This window comes from Cyanistes caeruleus, chromosome 1 (genome assembly GCF_971803275.1).
Source record: "Cyanistes caeruleus chromosome 1, bCyaCae1.hap1.1, whole genome shotgun sequence".
In the NCBI taxonomy this organism is placed as follows: domain Eukaryota; kingdom Metazoa; phylum Chordata; class Aves; order Passeriformes; family Paridae; genus Cyanistes; species Cyanistes caeruleus.
This window is the reverse complement of record NC_141701.1, coordinates 148310577-148329594: the sequence shown is the minus strand read 5'-3', so window position 1 is coordinate 148329594 and position 19018 is coordinate 148310577. Positions and strand designations below refer to the sequence as shown.

At 47.9% G+C, this 19018-nt stretch overlaps 1 protein-coding gene and 1 long non-coding RNA gene across 2 annotated transcripts; one reads left to right on the top strand and one right to left on the bottom strand.

Annotated features, from left to right (window-relative positions):
• Positions 1 to 192: 192 nt before the first annotated feature.
• Positions 193 to 7361, bottom strand: LOC111925527 (solute carrier family 22 member 13-like). Its single transcript, XM_023921984.2, has 10 exons — positions 6415 to 7361; positions 5000 to 5103; positions 4394 to 4548; positions 4122 to 4290; positions 3566 to 3686; positions 2879 to 2970; positions 2164 to 2378; positions 1291 to 1399; positions 961 to 1171; positions 193 to 835 (listed from the first exon to the last, which is right to left on the bottom strand). The coding sequence occupies exons 1-10, from the start codon at positions 6784 to 6786 to the stop codon at positions 809 to 811; spliced, it is 1575 nt and encodes a 524-aa protein (XP_023777752.1). The 5' UTR covers positions 6787 to 7361; the 3' UTR covers positions 193 to 808.
• On the top strand, positions 7034 to 13482 carry LOC147656025 (uncharacterized). The gene is made up of 3 exons (XR_015279924.1): positions 7034 to 7105; positions 12788 to 12832; positions 13109 to 13482. It is a non-coding gene; the product is annotated as an uncharacterized LOC147656025 (long non-coding RNA).
• Positions 13483 to 19018: the final 5536 nt, after the last annotated feature.

The following is a 19018-nucleotide window of genomic DNA, read 5'->3' as shown; positions in this document are numbered from 1 at the left end:
GACTTTGAAAAAAGAAAAAAGTCCTAATTGAACTCAGTCACTCTGTTTTAACACTCCATTTTTTGCATTGTTTGTGTCTGATGGAAACAAAGCACGTTTCCATCTGCGTGTTAAATTACAGACTTAAAATTTCTGTGTAGAAAACACTCCAGAGCCAAGAGCAGTTACAAAGGCCAACTGTGAAACAGTAGGGAAAAAAAAAGAGTCAACACCATTTATTATTCACATATTGCATTACAAGTGTCTCTTATCAAACTCAGAGCATAATTTATATTATTCATGTAGAAACTCAACTTCAACACCACATGGAAAGAAAAGCTAAATAGGTGTGTGACAGGGGTGCAGTGACATCCTGATCAAACGTCGAGGCTTGGGCTGGCGCGCAGCCCGACGACCCAAGGGATTTAGTGCAGGAGGGACAAACCCAGCGCCCGCTTTTGCCCAGTACAGCCACTCTACTGGTGATTCTTTATTGCTGTAAAACACGACAGGGATGGTTCCACGGGTACCAGCTTGCAAAGGACTGGGGAACACGTTGGGAGGCCAGCCAGGCATGACCAAACTGGGTTTCAGGGACACTTGGAAGTGCATCTGTTCCAAATCTGTGATACAGATTTCCTCTCCCTGTGACTGTGGGTATTGAGTTTATCATCTGAAAGACCAGTTTCCAGGCAGCAATGCCTCCCTGGTCTGCTTCAAGAATGATGGAATCAGACTAGACTGTCAGTAGATGCCTGTCCAGTCATCACTTGCTCTCTGAGCATCTGCAGACATCTTTCTCCAGGTCTCTGTCATCATCTCTGGTGTCTCAGAGAAACTCTTCAGTTTTCTGCTCCTGAAGATAAGAAGGAGAGAGGAGGAGGTGAGACTATATTCATCCCTGATTCTGTCATTTTTTCTTTGCCTTAAATTTGCAGTTTTGGATATCATTTCCTTAAATTCAGAGTTCCCTGTACCCACCTGAGCTGGAGGTTGGTCATTCCCTGTGTCATCTGCCAGGTCAGTGCCACGGGTCTCGGGGAGCAGGATGCAGAACAGGGCTACCACCACAGGGATGCTCCCAAAGATGGCCATGGGGATGGCCCGGTGGTACTGGTCCAAGGGAATGATCAGCGGAGCCAGGATCCCGGCCACCCTCGCCATGGTCGAGCACAGCCCCACACCTGTCTGCCTGGGGAGACAAGGGCAGCAGGAGGTGTGGGCAGGGGTCAACACTCCTGGACTGAATGTGGCCCCATCACCACCTCCAGCCATGGCAGAAGGAAGCCCTGATGTGTGAGGACATCTCACCTGAGGATGGTGGGGAAGACCTCAGCAGCGTAGACGTAGGAGGTGGAGAAAGCGGCGGTGGATGTGAACTTGCCAATGATGGCCAGGACAGTGGTTGCCATGGGCTGGTCTGAGGGGAGGAGCAGAGACAACCACTGTGACCTCCAGGGGGTGGTTCACTTGGGACCAGAACTCTCTGCAGTGGGATTTCTTGGGACAGCTCTTTCTATTATACTTGCTAAGCAAACCTACCACCTAACCCGTTGGAAATGATCCCCAGCATACCCTTCCCTGGAAAATACCCTCTGGCAAAGAGAAGCCAGATTTCTCCTGAGGCCTTGGGCATTTCTAGATTTGCAAATGAAACGAGCTGCTGAGCCACCACAGGTATTTGGGGAGTGTTTGGTTGGAAATGCCACATCCCTGACCTGGGAAGCATTGGGAAGCCCCACTATTACCTTCAGTCCCACTCACAGCACTGGCACAGCAGCAGGGGTGGGGTATGGACTGGGGCACAAACAGATGCAAACAGATGAGGGGGAGTGGGCATCTGCTTTTCCTCTTCATGTAAGAAAGTGAGACATGGTAACTTTTGAAGCAGTTCTTCTGCTACACTTTTCTGCCAGGAGGTGGTTATGTCATGGCGGTGGTTAATGGACTCTGCCTGCCAAGGGCCAGGAGCTGTGGAAGAACCAGGCACAGCCCTGAGGGAGAAGGAATCAAAGGTGAGGGGAAGCCAGAATGTTGGGGATGAAGCACCCTGGGCTGTGACAGTGGAGGCATCTGAGCTTGTGGGAGTGAGTGTGGGTCTGCCACGATGGGAGGATGGGGCTGAGCAAAGGTAGGGATGTCCAGGGCTCTGCCCAGCTCTGTTCACAGGCTGGGAAGGTTCACCTTCAGGGATGCCAGTGAGGATGAGACATAACACGCCAGACAGCAGCAGCAGAATGCCCTGTACTTTCTTCCTCCCAAACCAGTCCAGCAGGAATATGCAGGAAATTCGAGCTGGAAGCTCCACTGCTCCAAAGGCCAGCTGTGTCAGGTAGATGTCCATGCCAAAATCTGTAACGCTGAGACTCAGCCCATAGTAGACAATGCTGTCTGCAAACCTGAAATTGAAGTAAAGTGGAATAGAACACATCAGCAGATGGTTTTATGAGGGTTTATAGCCAGCAATTAGAAAGGTTAGAACACGTGTGACTTATTTAAACTCCCAATGATCTCTGTGCTGGTTCTAGTCACTGCCTTTGACAGTTCTGCTGGATGTAGTTGCAGGAGATAAAGCAGAATGGATCTCCATATGGCCAGCAAATTCTAAACTGAACCCAAAGCTCCTAGATGGGCACAAAATTACTCCAAGGCCCAGGGATAGCCAAAGCAGTAATTGCTCAAGCCTTTCCAACAAAACCCACAGTATTATGGATAATCATCTTCTTCCCATGCCCAGACATGATAAATCTGGTCCAGTATGTGCAGGTGAATGATAGCAGGTAAAGACATATACATGTATCTTACCAGGAAAATCACTTTAATTTACCATTCTTGTCAACAATCAGCTTGTTTTCTTTCACCTAGTAGTTTTGAGAAAGGGGACCAGGGAATGTCTTACCAGACACATGACATGATTAAAGTCACCTTCCGCAGGTTCTTCCGAAAGAGATCCAGGAAACTTCCAGACTTAACCTCTTTCTCAGGCTTCAGCTTCAAAACACAGGAAGTCAAAGAGTCAGAGCAGGAAAAGGAAAGCCATGTCCAGCTCCTTTGCCACCTGCAGACCATGGAAAGCCTCATGGACAGGCCTGTGACCCCCAGAGCTCTGGGAGGGAGGGCAGCCCAGTGGGGCTGGGCTGGTGCCTCTGTGCTCTGGCTGCCCAGCACAGGGGTGGTGACTGAGAGGTTCCTCAGGATGAACATTTCCCCAATGTAGGAACCTTGGGGAGGACAAGGAGGGAACTCCCTCCCCTTCAGGCACTTCTGCATGGAAACCCCGAGACTAAAGAGACACTCTGTGCTCATCAGTCACACTCTTGGAACCCTGACAGGAGAGAAGCCAGGGAAGCATTTCATTCCTTCCCACATGCCCAGGGGGACCCCAGAAAGCTCCAGGCTGAGCCTCAGCAGAAGCTGGGCCTTTTCCCTGGCCTCATCCCCGTGTGATGCAGCAGGAGCTGGGGTCCCTCGCAGCCCATGGCCAGAGCATCCCCAGTGGGAACAGAGAGATGTTTGTGGGATGAGCTGAGCTCCAGGGGCTGCTGCAGGGCCCAGGGCAGTGTCTGAGCACAGGAACCCCCAGTACCTGCTCCAGGAGCTCTGGTGGGAGGCTGCGCTTGTTGATGGCTGCCGCCTTCTGCAGAACCTTCTTGGCTTCCTCGATTCTGCCTTTGGTCACCAGCCAGCGAGCTGACTCTGGGAGCACCCTGCCAGGAGGAGGCCAGGACATGCTGCTGTGTTCTGCTGAGTCCCCCCACAGCCCCTTTCTCTGGGACCATGTCCAGCAAGCCTTGGCCACCACAGAATCAGACCCAGAATCTTCTGCGTTGGAAGGGACCCGCGAGGATCATCAAGCCCACCTCTGAAGTGGATGGCCCATGGGATCGATGGGTCTAAATACCCAAAATGTATTTAGGGTAAAATTTAAATTTAGGCTCTACATTTGAAGACCTGAAGCAAAGCAGCTGCTGCTCTCAGCAGTCCAGTGCCCAGGGAGATGTGCTGAGCTCTGCAGCAGCTCCTCCAGCACCTGCACTCCAATGGGAAAGGCCCAGCTTGGTTCCGAGCTGCTGCCACCTCCTCATTCCCACCCCTCACATCAGTTTTGTGTCTTCCAGAAGCTCTGCCCTGCTCCTGCTTACCAGATGAAGAAGAAAAGGGCAAACATAGGAGCAGATCCTACAATTTCCAGCAGCCTCCAGTTGCGAATCCCATAACTCAAACCAGCCACCATCATCTGCCCGATGGCGAAGGCCGTGTGAGTCATTAGCAGTGCCTTTGTCCGGTAAGCGACACCAACCCATTCTGTAACTAAGGGGAAAAACAAAGGTTCAGACTTTGTTTTGGGCTCTCTTTTGTTATTGTATCTTGTGAGGCCACATCTGCTGCCTCAGGACAGGGGCTTCCCACTCACTCAGGGATACGACTGTAATCATAATTCCTGATACCGCAGCTCCCACGACACACCTGAAGGCCATGTACACATAGAAATGGGGCACAAAGGCCGTTCCCAGGCCAAACACACTCTGGAGGAAGATGCAGATGAGAAAGACTGGCCGCCTGCCTATCCTGTGGAAGAAGAGGGAAGACCCAGTCAGTACCTGGAGACACCCCAAGGGGAGACAGAAGAGCCAAGAAGGGATGCAAAGTGATTTGAGAACCAGAGGAGATTTGACAGCCATGTGAACGTAGCTCTTCTATACACCCCATAAAATAATGTGCAGAAAAATCAGTGTCTCCAGTGATGCCCCATCATGGTTCTGGCAAAGCCTGGGACACCAGCAGGGGCTAAACCCATGGTTCCTGAAGAACTCTCCTCCACAAGGCTGTATTTACCTCTCTTTTCAACCCTCAGACATTTCCAGACCTCACAGGTGGCCCCAGATGCCCTATCTCAGGCAAGGGGATTGAGTCCTGTGAAGGGAGCAGTTCCTGTTCAGTGCATGGACAGTCTGCACCCTCATCTGGGCTGTCCCTGGGTGCTGGGCAGTGTCTCTGGGAAGGAACTGTGTCTCCTCACCTGTCACTCAGCATCCCAAAGCCCATGGCTCCTATGAGAAGCCCAGCCATGTAGATGGACTGGGAGACATCATTCAGGACCATCCTGTCACACACCAGGTCAAACTGTGGGAAGGAAAACAGAGATGCTGTTGCTTTTGACAGAGGCCAGCTGCTTTCTGTGGAGGTGGGCAGCCTTTCTGGTTCATGGTGGATCCAGGATCTGGGTGCCTGAGCACTTGCTTCAGCCCCTGGGAGCAGAGAACCCCTCACAAGGGCTTGAACCTTTCATGGTGAGTACTTAGGACTCAAATCAATGGTGGGATGGGCACAGGAGGTTCTCAGCATGCCTCTGCAACCTGGTGCACATCTTCTGGGTGCTGGGATCTGCAGGATTCCCCTCCAGCCCAAACATCCCTGAGGGAGCGGCCTGGTTGGAAAGTTTTGTTTAAAGTGTGACCTTGAGGTGAGAGCTGCATCAGCTTTCTTCTCTGGCTGAGAAGACAGGACAGGGTGAAAAGAGGAGAAGAGTAGTGCTTTTTCTGATAAAGGAGGACCAGCATAGAAATGGGAAGGGATGCAGCTGCTGAAACCTCCAGAGAAGCCTTGTCTGAAATGGACTTGGTGCTTCAGGGACACCAAAGAGCCTTTGCAAATGCCAGAGGTGGGACTTTCTCCTCACTTCCACCTCAGAGGAAGGTACTCATGAGAAAATGCTGGACTGGCAGGTAAGAAAGAAGGGAGGAGGAGTGAGGGAAAGTGAGAAAGGAACAAAGGTCCACAGAGGGAGAATCACAGAATCATGGAATGATTTAGGTTGGAAAAGACCTCCAAGAAGAAGTATGACAGACCACTATCATGTAAAGTAGAAGGTGGGAGATAAGGCAGAATGGAGAAGTTGAGGATGCTGATAAGGCTTTTGCATGGCCCCTGACATGTCCTATTGCAGCCCTGAAGGAGGCCAAGAAATATCAATGAAAAGCACTTGGAAGGTAAATGTCTTTCACAGAGAAGATGATGTGAGTAGAACCAGGCTGAAGAACAGGGGATACTGTGGCAGGGATGGCCAAAAGGCCCCTCCAGGCAGATCCATCATGAAGTCAAGGGTCTGGATACTGGAAAAGGGACAGGTGGTGAGCAGAACATGTGCTGGGCTCACACCCCATGGTCACTGCCTGTGCCCTCCCCAGGCATCTTCATCATGGCCTTCCTGTGACACCCTCCCAGGGATTCCAGCTGCCATCTGCGTGATGGAGGCAAAACCCTGCAGTAAATCTCAACATGACTGCACCACAGCTGGCACTGGCTGACCAAGCCACAGGCCAGGCTATTCCCACCCCTCCCACCACAGCTGGCACTGGCTGACCAAGCCACAGGCCAGGCTATTCCCACCCCCTCCTTTCCATGCCCCGATCTCATCAAACAGCAAATACAGACCTCGGTGAGCAGGGACGGTGGCTGGTCTGAGGGGTACACCCAGCCATTGATGCACTTCTCGGTGTCATTCAGCCCATAGGCCACGATGGACTGGAGGTCCCAGTCCACCGGGGAGTACATGGAGCACTGCTCAAACTCCCCGTCCGTGCCCCGGGGCAGGGTGAGGTTCAGCTGCTCTTCCTCCGTCAGGTTGGGGCCGACGGCGCGGATCCAGCTGGTGTCACAGTGGTGAGGCACATTCACAACCATGAACACTTGGCCAACCATTTGGAATGGATTGAGAAGTAATGGGAGGGAGAGGAGCAGGGTCAGCAGTTTCTGATAGAGCCCACACTCCCCCAGAGCACATAAAAGATCTCCAAACTCAGCCATGGTGAGCACTTCTGTGAGCAGGCTGAGCTGGTGCCTGTGGCTTAAATAGGCAAATATTAATGTTTAAACTGTGTGAGCACTAAAGCCCTAATCCAGTGTGATAAAATGAGCACCTGTACTGGCACAGCAGTCCATTATGATGATACAGTGCAGCCCTCCAGCATGCACTTTGTCACCAGCCATTCCCTCCCTGCTCTTGGGAATAGAACAAAGGTGCCAGAGCACTGCCACTCTTGGAGACACTATAGTGACATCTTGTCCTTTTCCAGCCTGAGAAGTGGCACAAGGCCACCTGAAGGCAACTCTGCTGCAACACAAGGTTTTTTGTCTGAGGCATGAATTTGGGATTTTACAAATGAGGGTTAATTTTACTGGGTGTGGGGATGCAAACAGAGTAAATTTGCTTCTCCCTTTAATGGTTTAGTGACTATATAATGTATCCTGGAGACTATATGTAAGAAGCAGAAGAACACTTCTCTGGATCAGGAAATATGGCTGCTAGTCCAAGTAGACTTGGTCTTGACAGCTGTGTCCCAAGCTCTCTGTTTTCATTTGTAGAAACCTTTGTTAGTCATAAAAGTAGATCTAAACTGCAGTTTCTTGGGGATAATCCTAAAAAAGACCTGGCCTAGAGAGTACCCTCAGGGAAAGCAGCACGTTACACACAGTGACATTCAGTGCACACAGGATTTGGGAAATGACACCAGCTTGGCTTGGCCTGGGGTTCTGATGTCACTTGAAAAGCAGATTAACCTGATTTCTGCTGAATATCTAAGCTGCTTCCTGGGTAGACTCCCTGAGTGGCTTGTATCTTTATTCCTGGTAAACTGGGTAGCTGCATTGCCCTCAGTGTGTGAAATTTTGTGTGTAATTTGGTAAAGGTTGGTTTTACCAGACCTCCTAATTGCTTTTACCAGAGATAAGGACACATCACTAACCTGCTCTTTCAAATCTCCTCTCAATACCCATAGCATATCTGAGCCTCCAACAAAGTCTCTCCTGGGTCACACAAGCCTGGATTGGTGTTTCATGAGTAGGAATAGCTCTGTTGTGCTTATGAAAATCAGTAAAGGAGAAGAATATTGGATTTTAAAGCATCAGCCCCTAAGCAGGAGTGGGAGAGTGAGATCATACTGGCTAGTGCTGTTCAGGGTAAGGGAAAAGAGGAGTAAATGTTACTTAGAGTTGTGTAAATTCACACCAGTGCTGTGCATTTATCATCTGCACACACCACACAGCCAAACATCACTCAGCTCTGCATTCACATCCTTGGGTGAGAGGACTTGCTGTTATTCAGAGACATTCCCTGAGCAGGAGGCTGAGCTACATGACTTCCAGAGATTCCTTTTACCCTAAATCCATGTCTGGCCTTTTGGTGGGATGACTTGGCTGAGGAGATCTGCTCTGGCAGAGACATTGTGTACCTATCCTTCCTTCTCTATCAGTGTGCAACGAGCTCAAGTCTTCAGGCTCACCCTGTTGTGTGTGGCTCATGGTCTTCCCTCCCATTCCTCAACCCCCAGCGTTTTCTGTGGCAGAGGTCCAGTTTATGGCTATAAAATCTCCCTGGGGGTGACTCAGATCTGAGTTCCATGTGCTAATACAGATGTGACTCCTTCCTTAAAGCAGTTCTTCCAGCCATGACCAGACAGGCTCTTCTGAAGCCCTGAGGAAGCTTCAGTCCTTTATCACCCTCAAATGACATTCCTCATGGAAAGGTGTTTTCAGAACTGTCTCCATCATCTGAGTGGGTCAATCCTACATGGTGGAGATCTCTCAGGGAGAAAGACTGTTTCCTGGAGCCCCACTTGTAGGGATTCTGGGCTTATTTCTCTCTGTCCAGCAGCTCTGCTCAGGTGGATTACTGAGGCTTGCAAAGCCTCTTGAAAATGGAGAAGCCTCTGTCAAGGGGCATCAGAAACCAGCAGGTCCCAGGGAATGTCTGGGATGGACAGCTGGAAACCTGTACATCCTTGTCAAGGACAAGGGAGGTGGAGCACCCTAGAAAAGTTCAGGAGAAACCACTGCCTGGGAATGAAGCCTCGTGCAGGAAATAGAGCATTGACACATTAATTCACGGACTTGGCTTTTCTCTGTACATCAGGAGTGACAGTGGCTGGAGACCCCTTTGGACACCTCTGTGCTGGGGTGAATTGTGGGGAAATGGATTCATACCCACTGACTGTGGTGCTCCTGCCTTTTCCCTTTTCCTCTCAGAGCTGGCAGGGAGAGATCAGGTTTATGGGTGTCATCTGGTGGTGACAACTCATCTGAGGCATCACTCTGAGCACCTCTTGCCCAGGTGACAGGACCACTTCCCACTGCTCCAGTGAGAGGTGTTTGATCTCTGCAAGCCTTCTCTCCACCTCCAAACACAGCCTGGCCAGGTTTCAGGCACAGCTCTGAGACAGCAGCCCCTTGGCCCACCCCAAGGTGAGACTGACTTCAGCATTTGATGAGTCATATAAATTTTGAGGATATCCCTTTTTTCCCTGATTTATGCTGATTGAGCAGCTTCCCTGCACAGAGCACTGACACTGCTTTGCAGCAGATGCAGTCATTAAGCAGCTTTATTCCTCCAGCAGATCTGACAGAGACAGGGTTACTTTGGCACAGGTGAGGCAGGGAGATTGTTGGGGTATATTTTATTTTATTTTATTTTATTTTATTTTATTTTATTTTATTTTATTTTATTTTATTTTATTTTATTTTATTTTATTTTATTTTATTTTATTTTATTTTATTTTATTTTATTTTATTTTATTTTATTTTATTTTATTTTATATTTTATTTTATTTTATTTTATTTTATTTTATTTTATTTTATATTGATTATCTTAATTTAATTTAATTTTATTTTGTTCTATTTTAAAAATATTAAAAAAAATAATAATTTTAATACCTTTATTTTTATTTGTTTTTTACAGATAGCAGATTAAAACATGTGTATTGATATGCTCTATGACCCATTTCATAGTGCACATGTTTATGCTTTGACCCTCTGGGGTTTTTCTTGAGCTTGTTTATCATTAGTATAATTGTTAACTCCTATAACATTTATGTTATGCAATATTTATGCAAAGGGCAGTCAGGGAGAAGCAGAGTGCAATGGCACAGGGAAATCAGATTTAGCAATGTCCCCACACCCCAAGACTTCAAGACACCAGGGTTCATGTTCCTCCTCTGCCCTTCTGACCTTTGCAAGGTAATTTCACTTTTCTTTGCTTATCATTGTACAGCTGATTTCAAGAATCACTTTTGGTCCCCTTTCAGCTAGGTTGTGCTGCAGGGGAGGCTGTGTGGTCTTTTTAACCTATTTTTTTTTTTTTCTACCTATATAAAGAACTCCTTCTCTGAAAGGTCATACTTTAACATCTCCAAGTCTTCGGAAGACAGACTGTCATAATCTTCTTTGCTACCTGATGTTTTTCTGCTCCTGCTCATTTTTTCAGAAGCCTCCTGGCCCACTTTGGTTGAATCAACATCAAAATGATCAAAGACACCTTGATTAGAGGTTTCAGCAGCACAGGTGCTGAACATGTATGTTAAGGGAAAATTGTCATCCTGTGTAGGGAGATGTTTTTTTGTGGAGCCTTCAGCACTGACACCCATTCCAAACATTTCTTCTGCTGCCTTTGGAGCCTGGCGTTGTGGATCCACCTGCAGCAGGAGTTCACAGCTCTGAATCCCTTCCAGGTCTCCAATATTAATCTCATCCTGCCCATCAAGAAGTGAGAGGCTGGAGGTGTCCCAGAGCTCTAGTGAAGCATTTGTTTCTGATGAGATTTCCTGGAATAAATCTGAAGCATCTGGATCAAAGTAAGGTGGAGTTTCTGCCTCTGAGTTTTGCAAATCTGAATTTGGAGTTTTATTTGCTTTACTGGGGAAATCTTGTTCTCTAGAAAAGAAAAAGTTACTGCCCCCCAGAAAATCCATGTTGCTGAACTGAAGCTCAGCATCCTTGGAAAACTTTTCTGAATTGCCTGGTGAAAATAATATCCCATCCTGTGCCACTGTGTCCTGAACATCCAAACTCAGCAGGTTCTGGGATCCTGGCAGGTGAGCATCATGATGATTCCCTTCTCTGGTGAGATTTTTGCTGTAGTCAGCTGCAGGCACAAGCTCTGGAGGAAGCTGTAGAGGGTTTGTTCCATGATTTGAGATTCCTGCAAATTCTTTCTGAATTTTCTGTGCTGGCATGAGAGGGGGCCGACAGCTGTCCTGTTGCTGCCAAACCTGACTATTTAGAGACACTTGGTCATGAATGTCAAGCTCAGTTCTCTCACATTTGTCCTCATGTGACATGGCTGTGCTGGGAGCTGACAACAGGACATCAGTCTCCCTCCCCACAGCAGAGCCAGAGAATCCTCCAGAGCTCTCCTGGATATGTTTAGGGAACACCTCTGTCTTTCCAGGCTGTGGCAGCTGATCATTCTTGGAGGCATTTTGCTTGGCTTGGCTGGAGATGCTGAGGAGGCCCTGGGCCTTTTCTGTCCTGCCATCAGTATTTGCTTGTTCTGAGGATCCTGCAGGTTTTTCCCGTGGACTCTGCTTCTTCTCTGAGGAGTGACCGAACAAAGTGGCAAGGGCTGATTGGGGTTTCGTGGGTTTCCTCTGGGTTGTTTCTTTCCTGGGAGTTCTGCCTTTGTCTTCAGAGCCAAAAAGGGTAATGAAGGGGTTTTTCCCAAGCCTGAAACCTTTACCTGATGTCTCTCTACAGCCTTGGCTGCTTCTGGCCTCCTTGCTTTGGGTACCAGTCTGTGACACACTGCTTTCCCCTGGAAGTTTCAGGTCCACTTTTTCTTCACCTACTGGATGGCCTCTGGATTTATCCACGGATGTATTTGGTTTGGAATATTCTGATGTCTTGGCTGGTTGCTCAGAAATGTTCAAGGTGTTTTCACTAAGAACTTCCCTGGAATCCTCTGATTTGGGATTGTTGACTTCATCATGTGAGGGGCAAGTGGCACAATTTCCTTGCAGAGTTGTGTCTATTGATACTAGAAAATCCCTGCCAGATGATTTAGTATCATGTCTCCAAATACCCTCATTAGTGTTACTTTTCAGTGGGCCACATGTGTCCTGAGGTTCTGTTTCTTGTAAAGAAAACATATTGTGATCATCTGTCCTGTATGGACAACCAGGTGAAGAGGCTCTGCTCTCCTCAGCTTCATTTTCCTGAGATGTATGCTCAGGACTGGGCTCTTCCAGAGACTCTGACATAGTTACTGGTTTCTCTTCCTTAGTCATCTCAAATTCTGCCCCTTTGCTGTCAGTTCCAGGCATTTCACTTCTGCTGGATGGCTGCACAGCTCCCCCCAGAGTTAATGGCATCTGTTTCTCAGGGAATTCTCTGGTGTTTGCCTTTGATTTCTCATTCAATATTTCAGTGATCTCAGATGACACACCCAGCCCTTCTGCTTCCAGGGAACCAGAAGATACAGAAGAGGTCCTCAACATACCAGAGGGGGAATGGGCTTGTTCTGATGTATTTTCAGGGGGATCTACATCCTCAGCTATATATTTTAGCTCTATATTTGTGGTGTTTCTGGTTTTGGGCTCTCCTGGCACATGAATGGTCTGTGTGCTGTTCATTCCCTCCCCGAGGTGATGCTTGGTCCGTGCAGTATCTGGGGTGGCTACAATCAGTTCAGGCTTGTCATCTGTGATTGTGCCTCCCTCTCTGGGTGTGCTCAGTGACCCACAGACCTTGTTTTGTGTCCCTGGGGCCTCTGTGGCAGTGAGAGTGCAGCCCCCTGTGCCCCCCAGGTACATCCTCGGGGTGGCTTTAGTGTTTTGGTGTGTGGGGTGGGGAGCAGGTGAGGCAGGAGGCAGAGGTTTCACAGGCTCCAGGACAGGAGGGAGGGAGGCACAGGCAGGTCCTCTCTTCAGCTGGCCCTGCTGGATTGCAGCCACTCGCTGGGACACCTTCCCACCCCGCTTCCCTTCAGTCACACCCCCACCCCCAATCTCTTCACGGCCTCTCTGCTCTCTGTTCTTAGGCCAGGAACACACCTGCTCTTTTTCCTTGGTGTAGGTGATTCCAGGTAAGAATCTCCCCTTCTCCACTGCTCCCTCCTGACCCCTGAGCACCATCCTGCCTGCCCTGCTGCCTGCAGCCTGGAAGGTTGGCAGGCTCAGTGCAGGCTTCTTCCAGGAACACAGTCCATTTCCACCTTCCCCATTGACAGCCAAGGCTGCTTCTGAAGGTGGCCAGACTGTTCTGAGCTTGTTCCCTAAGAGGACAGCCCTGCTGTTCCTGTGCTCAGCCAGCTGCAGATCACACTGTGCATTGAAGAATGAGCGTTTCTCTCTTGTTTCAGCCTTTTTGTCCCTGTTACACCAGTCCTGGGGCTGTGGTCCATGCTGAACGTGGAGGTGCTGCAGCCTTTCCATCTCACTTCTGCTTCCAGCCCCAGCCATCAGCTTGTAGTGGACTTGGCAGTAAAACACCCCGTGGAGGGCAGCATAGTTCTGCAAGCTGGAAACACACATTGGCACAGCTGTCAGTGTCTGTGTGGGAGGAGAGCTGCAGCACTGATGGACAGGCTTTCAGCAAAATCATTTTCCAGTAGAGAAGGGGGGAGGGGGTTGAAGAATGAAACCTTTCAAAAGTAGTGTTGGCTTTCTCTGAAAATATTTGATTTTTCTTTCAAACACCAAAACAACATGAAAAATTAAACATTTCCTTGCAATACCTCTGGGGGCTGCAGCCCAGGTTATGTGCAATCCCTTTCTCATTTACAGGCCAGGCTACATACCAGTGCTTCATCTCTGCCCCTGTATGCACAGCATGGACCTTGTGGGTAAAAGTGCCCAGGGCTCCCAGGATACAGCAACTGCAGGATGGGAGGAAGTGTCTGCAGAGCTGGGGACAGCAGCATTGCAAGCAGCCTCACAGGGGGTGGCTGTGTCAGCCACTGACAAGTGGAAAACAAGTTAGCATTGTGCCCTGGTGACAGGGCAGCCAACTACAGGCTGAGCTGCATGGCCAAGAGAAGTGAATTTTCCTCTGTATTGGATTTCTGTAGGATTCCATGTGGAGTACTTTGTCCAGTTTTGGGCTCTTCACAGCAAAAAAAACCCAAAAACATTGCTGTCCTGGAAGGAATCCAGCAAAAAAGCCACTAAAGTGAGGAGGGACCTGTGTCATCTGAGGAGAGGCTGAGGGCTGGCTTAGCCAGGACCTGCCAGGAGAAGGTTGGGAGGAAGAAACTCATGGCTGTGTGTGTCTATTTTATGGGATGTTATAGAGAAGACAGGGCTGGAGTGCTCCTGGAGAGGGGCAGTGACAGGACGAGAGGCAGTGAGAACAAGCTGTAACACAGGGAATTATGATGAGATGCAAGAAGAACCATTTTCACTGGTGGTCAGATGTTCAGAGGGCCCCAGCTGAGACTGTGTTACCTCCACAATGGTCATTCACACCTCTCCTGGACATTTCCTGAACTCCTGCCCTCCTAGGGCCTGAGAAGGCTGAGTGGAGCCTTCCAGAGGCGCCTTCCAGCATACCTGGCTTGATGTGATGCTTGGGAACAGGATTTGGTGGTGGACAGAGTTGGGTAAATGGTTGGACTCAATGATCTTAGAGGTCTTTTCCAACCTTAATGATTCTGTGAACATAGGAGGCACCCAAATGACTCCTCCAACTACATCTCCTATCAGTATTCTCAAACTGTAAGTGTTTATTGTAGCTCACCCTCCCACCACCATCTATGCAGATTCCTGATCCAGAGGTATCTGCAGGCTTGAGGCAGGCAGTTTTCATCCTCCAGTGATGGAGAGGCAGATGGGATCAGAGAAATTGCCTTCTCTTTTTCTCATTTCCTGAGTCCTGCTCTGTCACAATTACCCTTGGACAAATTTGGTGGAAACTACATGGGCATTCCTTGAAAATAAATACACCAGGGTCCAACGACTCACCTCAGCTTCCTCCCGCAGACCTGACAGCAGAAACACGAGCGGTGCACACACACCTTGTCAGTGACCACACGCTCCATGGGGTAGACTGGCTTCAGGCAGGAGGCACACATTTCTTTCAACATGGGCTGAAGAAGGAGAGACCGAGGTTAAATAACTGAATCATCACCACCTGGAAGTGCATGTGCAAGGAGATTTACTGAATCTCCTGCTTGCGTTGTGTTTTCTTGTTGTTCTCTTGCAGATCTATTGTGAGAGCTCAGATTCCTGTCTGACTCAGTCTTGGATGGGTCGGTGTTAATTTTTAATCAGAACAGAGAGACAGAGCACCCTTGGATCTCTGATGAGAAAAAATATGTTCATTTGATTGAGAGTAAATGATTCATTCAGTTGAATAATTTAAAAACCTTGAGTGAGGTGAGAAATGTTGATCTGACTCAAAAACTCTGTGCAACTCCTGGAATCACTGGTATCTTATGGCTGCTCACACAGACATAGTCCAAACCCTGGAAAGGCAGCTGATATCAGCATACAGCTTCCACAGCTCCATGGACCTAGTGGTTTACTCCACTGTGTTTGCTCTCTGGATTGTGCTGTGTGCTGTGATCTGATTCCCCAGACACCTCTTTATGTGAAAAGTCCAGAGAATCTCTCTGGGATGCATTGCCAGCACCAGCCACATTAGTGGAGAGAGAAAGAGAGGGGAAAAAGAATCTTGGCTATCAGCCCAGCTGTAGAAAGAGCTCCAGGTATTCTGCATGGTCAAGTGACCCCGAGGATGCAGGTGGCAGTGAGGATGTCTGTGCACTCCTCACTGTGGTGCAAAAGCAGAGGCTCAGCTTAGCTGGTGAGTTCATCTGAAAATGCAGGGTTTTCCAAAGGCCCAGAAGGAGCACAGCTGGGCCCAGCCTAACTCTGGCAGGTCAGTGTTCTGACACTCCTTCCTATCAGGGTAACTGCCTTTTTGGCAGCTACCTCTTTGGTCCCTTCCAACCCAAAACATTCTCTGACTCTGTGTTTCAATGGAACAGGAAAGATGTTTCTGTATCTCAAGAGATGAGTTGACATGAAGAAGCATGGGAACAAAACTTTGTCTTTTTACTTTCAATAGATGCCTGGGGAACAAATTTTTAAGTTTTTAACTTTTAACTTCCATTTGTCTGAACATATCATTAAGGCCAAGTCATCTTTGCTTTCCTGTGACAACACTTTCAAGAAGATGAGTTTAACATCTCGAGGTTTCTTTCTTCCTTCTAGAGGGAAGCATGCAAACAAAATCCCTGCGTTTCCTTCAGTCTGAAATGACCCCAGCACCCCTCTGCTCTTCCAGTCCTCTGCAGGGACCAGACTATAGGTCTGTAAGTGAATTCAGAAGTAATGGGTATCTAAGCTCCCATTATTCTCAGTGGAGGTCCAGTTGAGGGAATCTAAATATTCTAAAGAATCTGAAACATCTACCCTGAAGCAGGCTCATGTAGTTGTACAAAATTTGATCTGCTTGCAAGGTGAATTTCACCAATGTGGCTGCAGAGCTTCCTCTGATGGTGATGAGCTCTCAGCCAGCACAAGGGTCTGGGTCCTGGCAGAGAAGAGAGTAACTCAACGTCTGTGTTGTATAAGAATAAAAATGCTTTCCTTTAATCATGAACAAAGAAGGAAGCAGAGCTGTTTAGCAAACAAGCAGGATCTCTCTCCTCTCAACTGGGAATGAATGTCTGAATGCCTGGAGTGTGTTTCCAAGGTGGGATAATCTTTTATAGGGGATACTGGTCTTTTTCACAGGGGGATTTATTTTTAATGCTCCTTGTCTGACACATGACAAGCACTCCTGCTCTTCAGAGGTGTATTTGTCAGCCCAGGAATAAGTCTTCCTAATGGTCTGGAAGATAGAGAGGTGATTAGAAGCAATTGAATGGCACTGCAGGCAAGGAAATTATCCTAAGGCTTCTGTGAAATGCAGTTACAGGGTGTTCCTGGAAGGCTCTTCCAGCACACTGCTGATTACTGCAGTGCTGAACGTTGCAGCTGGATTATGGCTTATCAGTTGTTGCCATTTTTTCCTTGTGTGAATTAAAACCTTTATATAGCAGTAGAGGTCATCCTGAAAATGCCTGTGTTATTGATAAGTGGAGAAGCTGGGGAAGGGTCTGGAGCACAGGGCTTGTGAGGAGCAGCTGAGGGAGCTGGGGAGGCTCAAGGGGCACCTTCTCACTCTCTATAACTCCCTGATAGAAGGGTGGCTGTGGGAGCCTGGTGTGGGTTGTCTCTTCTCCCAAGTAGAAAGTGATAGGACCAAAGGAAATGGGCTCAAGTTGTGCCAGGGGAGGTTTAGATCGGGTGTTAGATAATATTTCTTCACAGAAAGGCTTCTCAGGCATTGGAGCAGGCTGCCCAGGGCAGTGGTGGAGTCACCATGCCTGAAGGACTTTAAAAGACATATAGATGTGGCACTTGGGGACAGGATTTAGTGGCATGTTGTTAGCACTGGGTTAATGGCTGGACTCAATGGTCTTAGACAGTTTTCCCAACCTTAACGATTCTGTGATTCCATGGTGAGCACAAATCTTTCAGACTGAAGACTGAGTGTGCCCAGGGAGGCCAGTGACCGACAGAGCTGGGAAGGGCAGCACTTTTTGTGGGCACTTCACATGAAGCCTATTTCCTGTCCACTGCTGCAAAAGAACTAAACCTGTAGCTGAACTTGTCCTTTGACCCCTCAAGGAGATACAGTTCTGACATTACCAATTGTCCTCTGTCTCCTGGTCCAGATAACTCTCCCATCATGCTTATTTTTGAAAATATCTACTGTGTGAGAAAGCAGAGCCACCAGGGCAAAAAACAGTGAACAATGTCATGTCTTGTACCCCAAAATCACAGAAAATCTGTGACAACTCATTTGGGATCTGAAAGTTGGTATGTGCTCTGATGGTTTATTATTGCAAAGTCTGAAGTGCAGTGAATGTGAACTGATCCTTCAGCTTGTGTTTGAGTTTCAAATCTTCATTTGTTTTTTCTCTCCAGCTCTTTCAGTGTCTCAAGGAGCCATGTATGGTGCTGAAATAATGCAGCATCTGTCTCCTCATCATATTTCAGTTCCTAGCTGATGGAAATCCATGAAAGAAACACATCTTAAATGATCTTAGCCTCATAAATGGCTCCTTGAGACATTTAGAAATCCTGTAAAACCAGAAACACAAACAATAAGATTGGTATTTTTAAGCAGTGGCAGTGCAGGATATTTGGGTTTATTTGAGTTTATATGGAGTAATTTTCATTGCCCAAATAACCTGTTTGCAGCTTACTAAATTTGTTCCACATCTGTCCTTCAAGAGAAATGAAACAAATATGTGATGGAAGCTGCGATGGAAACAAAGAGGGAGAAGAAAGGAGTGTTGAAAAAATTTTGAAGATGATCTCCAGATAGCAAACTATCCCTTATTTTTGAAACTGGTCCTACTAAAAGAATTGGGAAGGTCTAAACAGTTATTTTTTTCTGATTGCCTGAAAAGAGATTTGCTCAGTTTATTATGATCTACTCTTCCAGCTCAGCCTTCAGTGTGGAACTAAAAATTATGTCCCTATTCTTCTTTTGGCATGCCTTTCAAATTCACAGGGTTCTAGATGTAAATCAATGCATTCTGGTTATGTACCTCCTTTCTGGAGAAGAAGCAGAACTCCAGCATGGTCTAGAACACCTCAAACAAGGTATTCATAATGCAAGATGGCAACTGCTATTTCAAACCTAACTATGGGCTTAGGGATATGGGGTGTTAGGTTCTGAGCTGTCCCTTCCTCTCCAGAGTCCTGCTCCTAATTCATTAATGTGGGATCTTTTTCCTCAGAGAAAAAAAAGGCAAACATTAACTGTACCATCTTATTTTTTTTTGCTGAAGTTACTGTCCCATTCTCAGCTAAACTGAGCGATGAGGTGTCTGCCTGTAGAACAATCAGAAGAGCTACAGTCAGACCCAGAGACTGGCAGTCTAAGTCTGAGCCAGGCTGCAGGACACAGCTCCACAGCCTCACCTCAAGTCCTGTGCACAGTTTGGTCACCACAATTCAAGAAGGACATTAAACTATTAGAGTGTTCAAGAGAAGGCAGCAAAGATGGTGAAGGGCCATGAGGAGAAGCCGTGTGAGGTACAGCGGAGGGCACTTGGTCTGTTCAGCCTGGAGAAGAGGAGACTGAAGGGGAGACCTCATTGCAGTTCCAACTTCCTCATGAGGAGGAGGGGCAGACACTGATCTCCTCTCTGTGTGACCAGTGGCAGGAACTGGGGGAATGGCCTGAAATTGTCTCAGGGTGAGGTTGG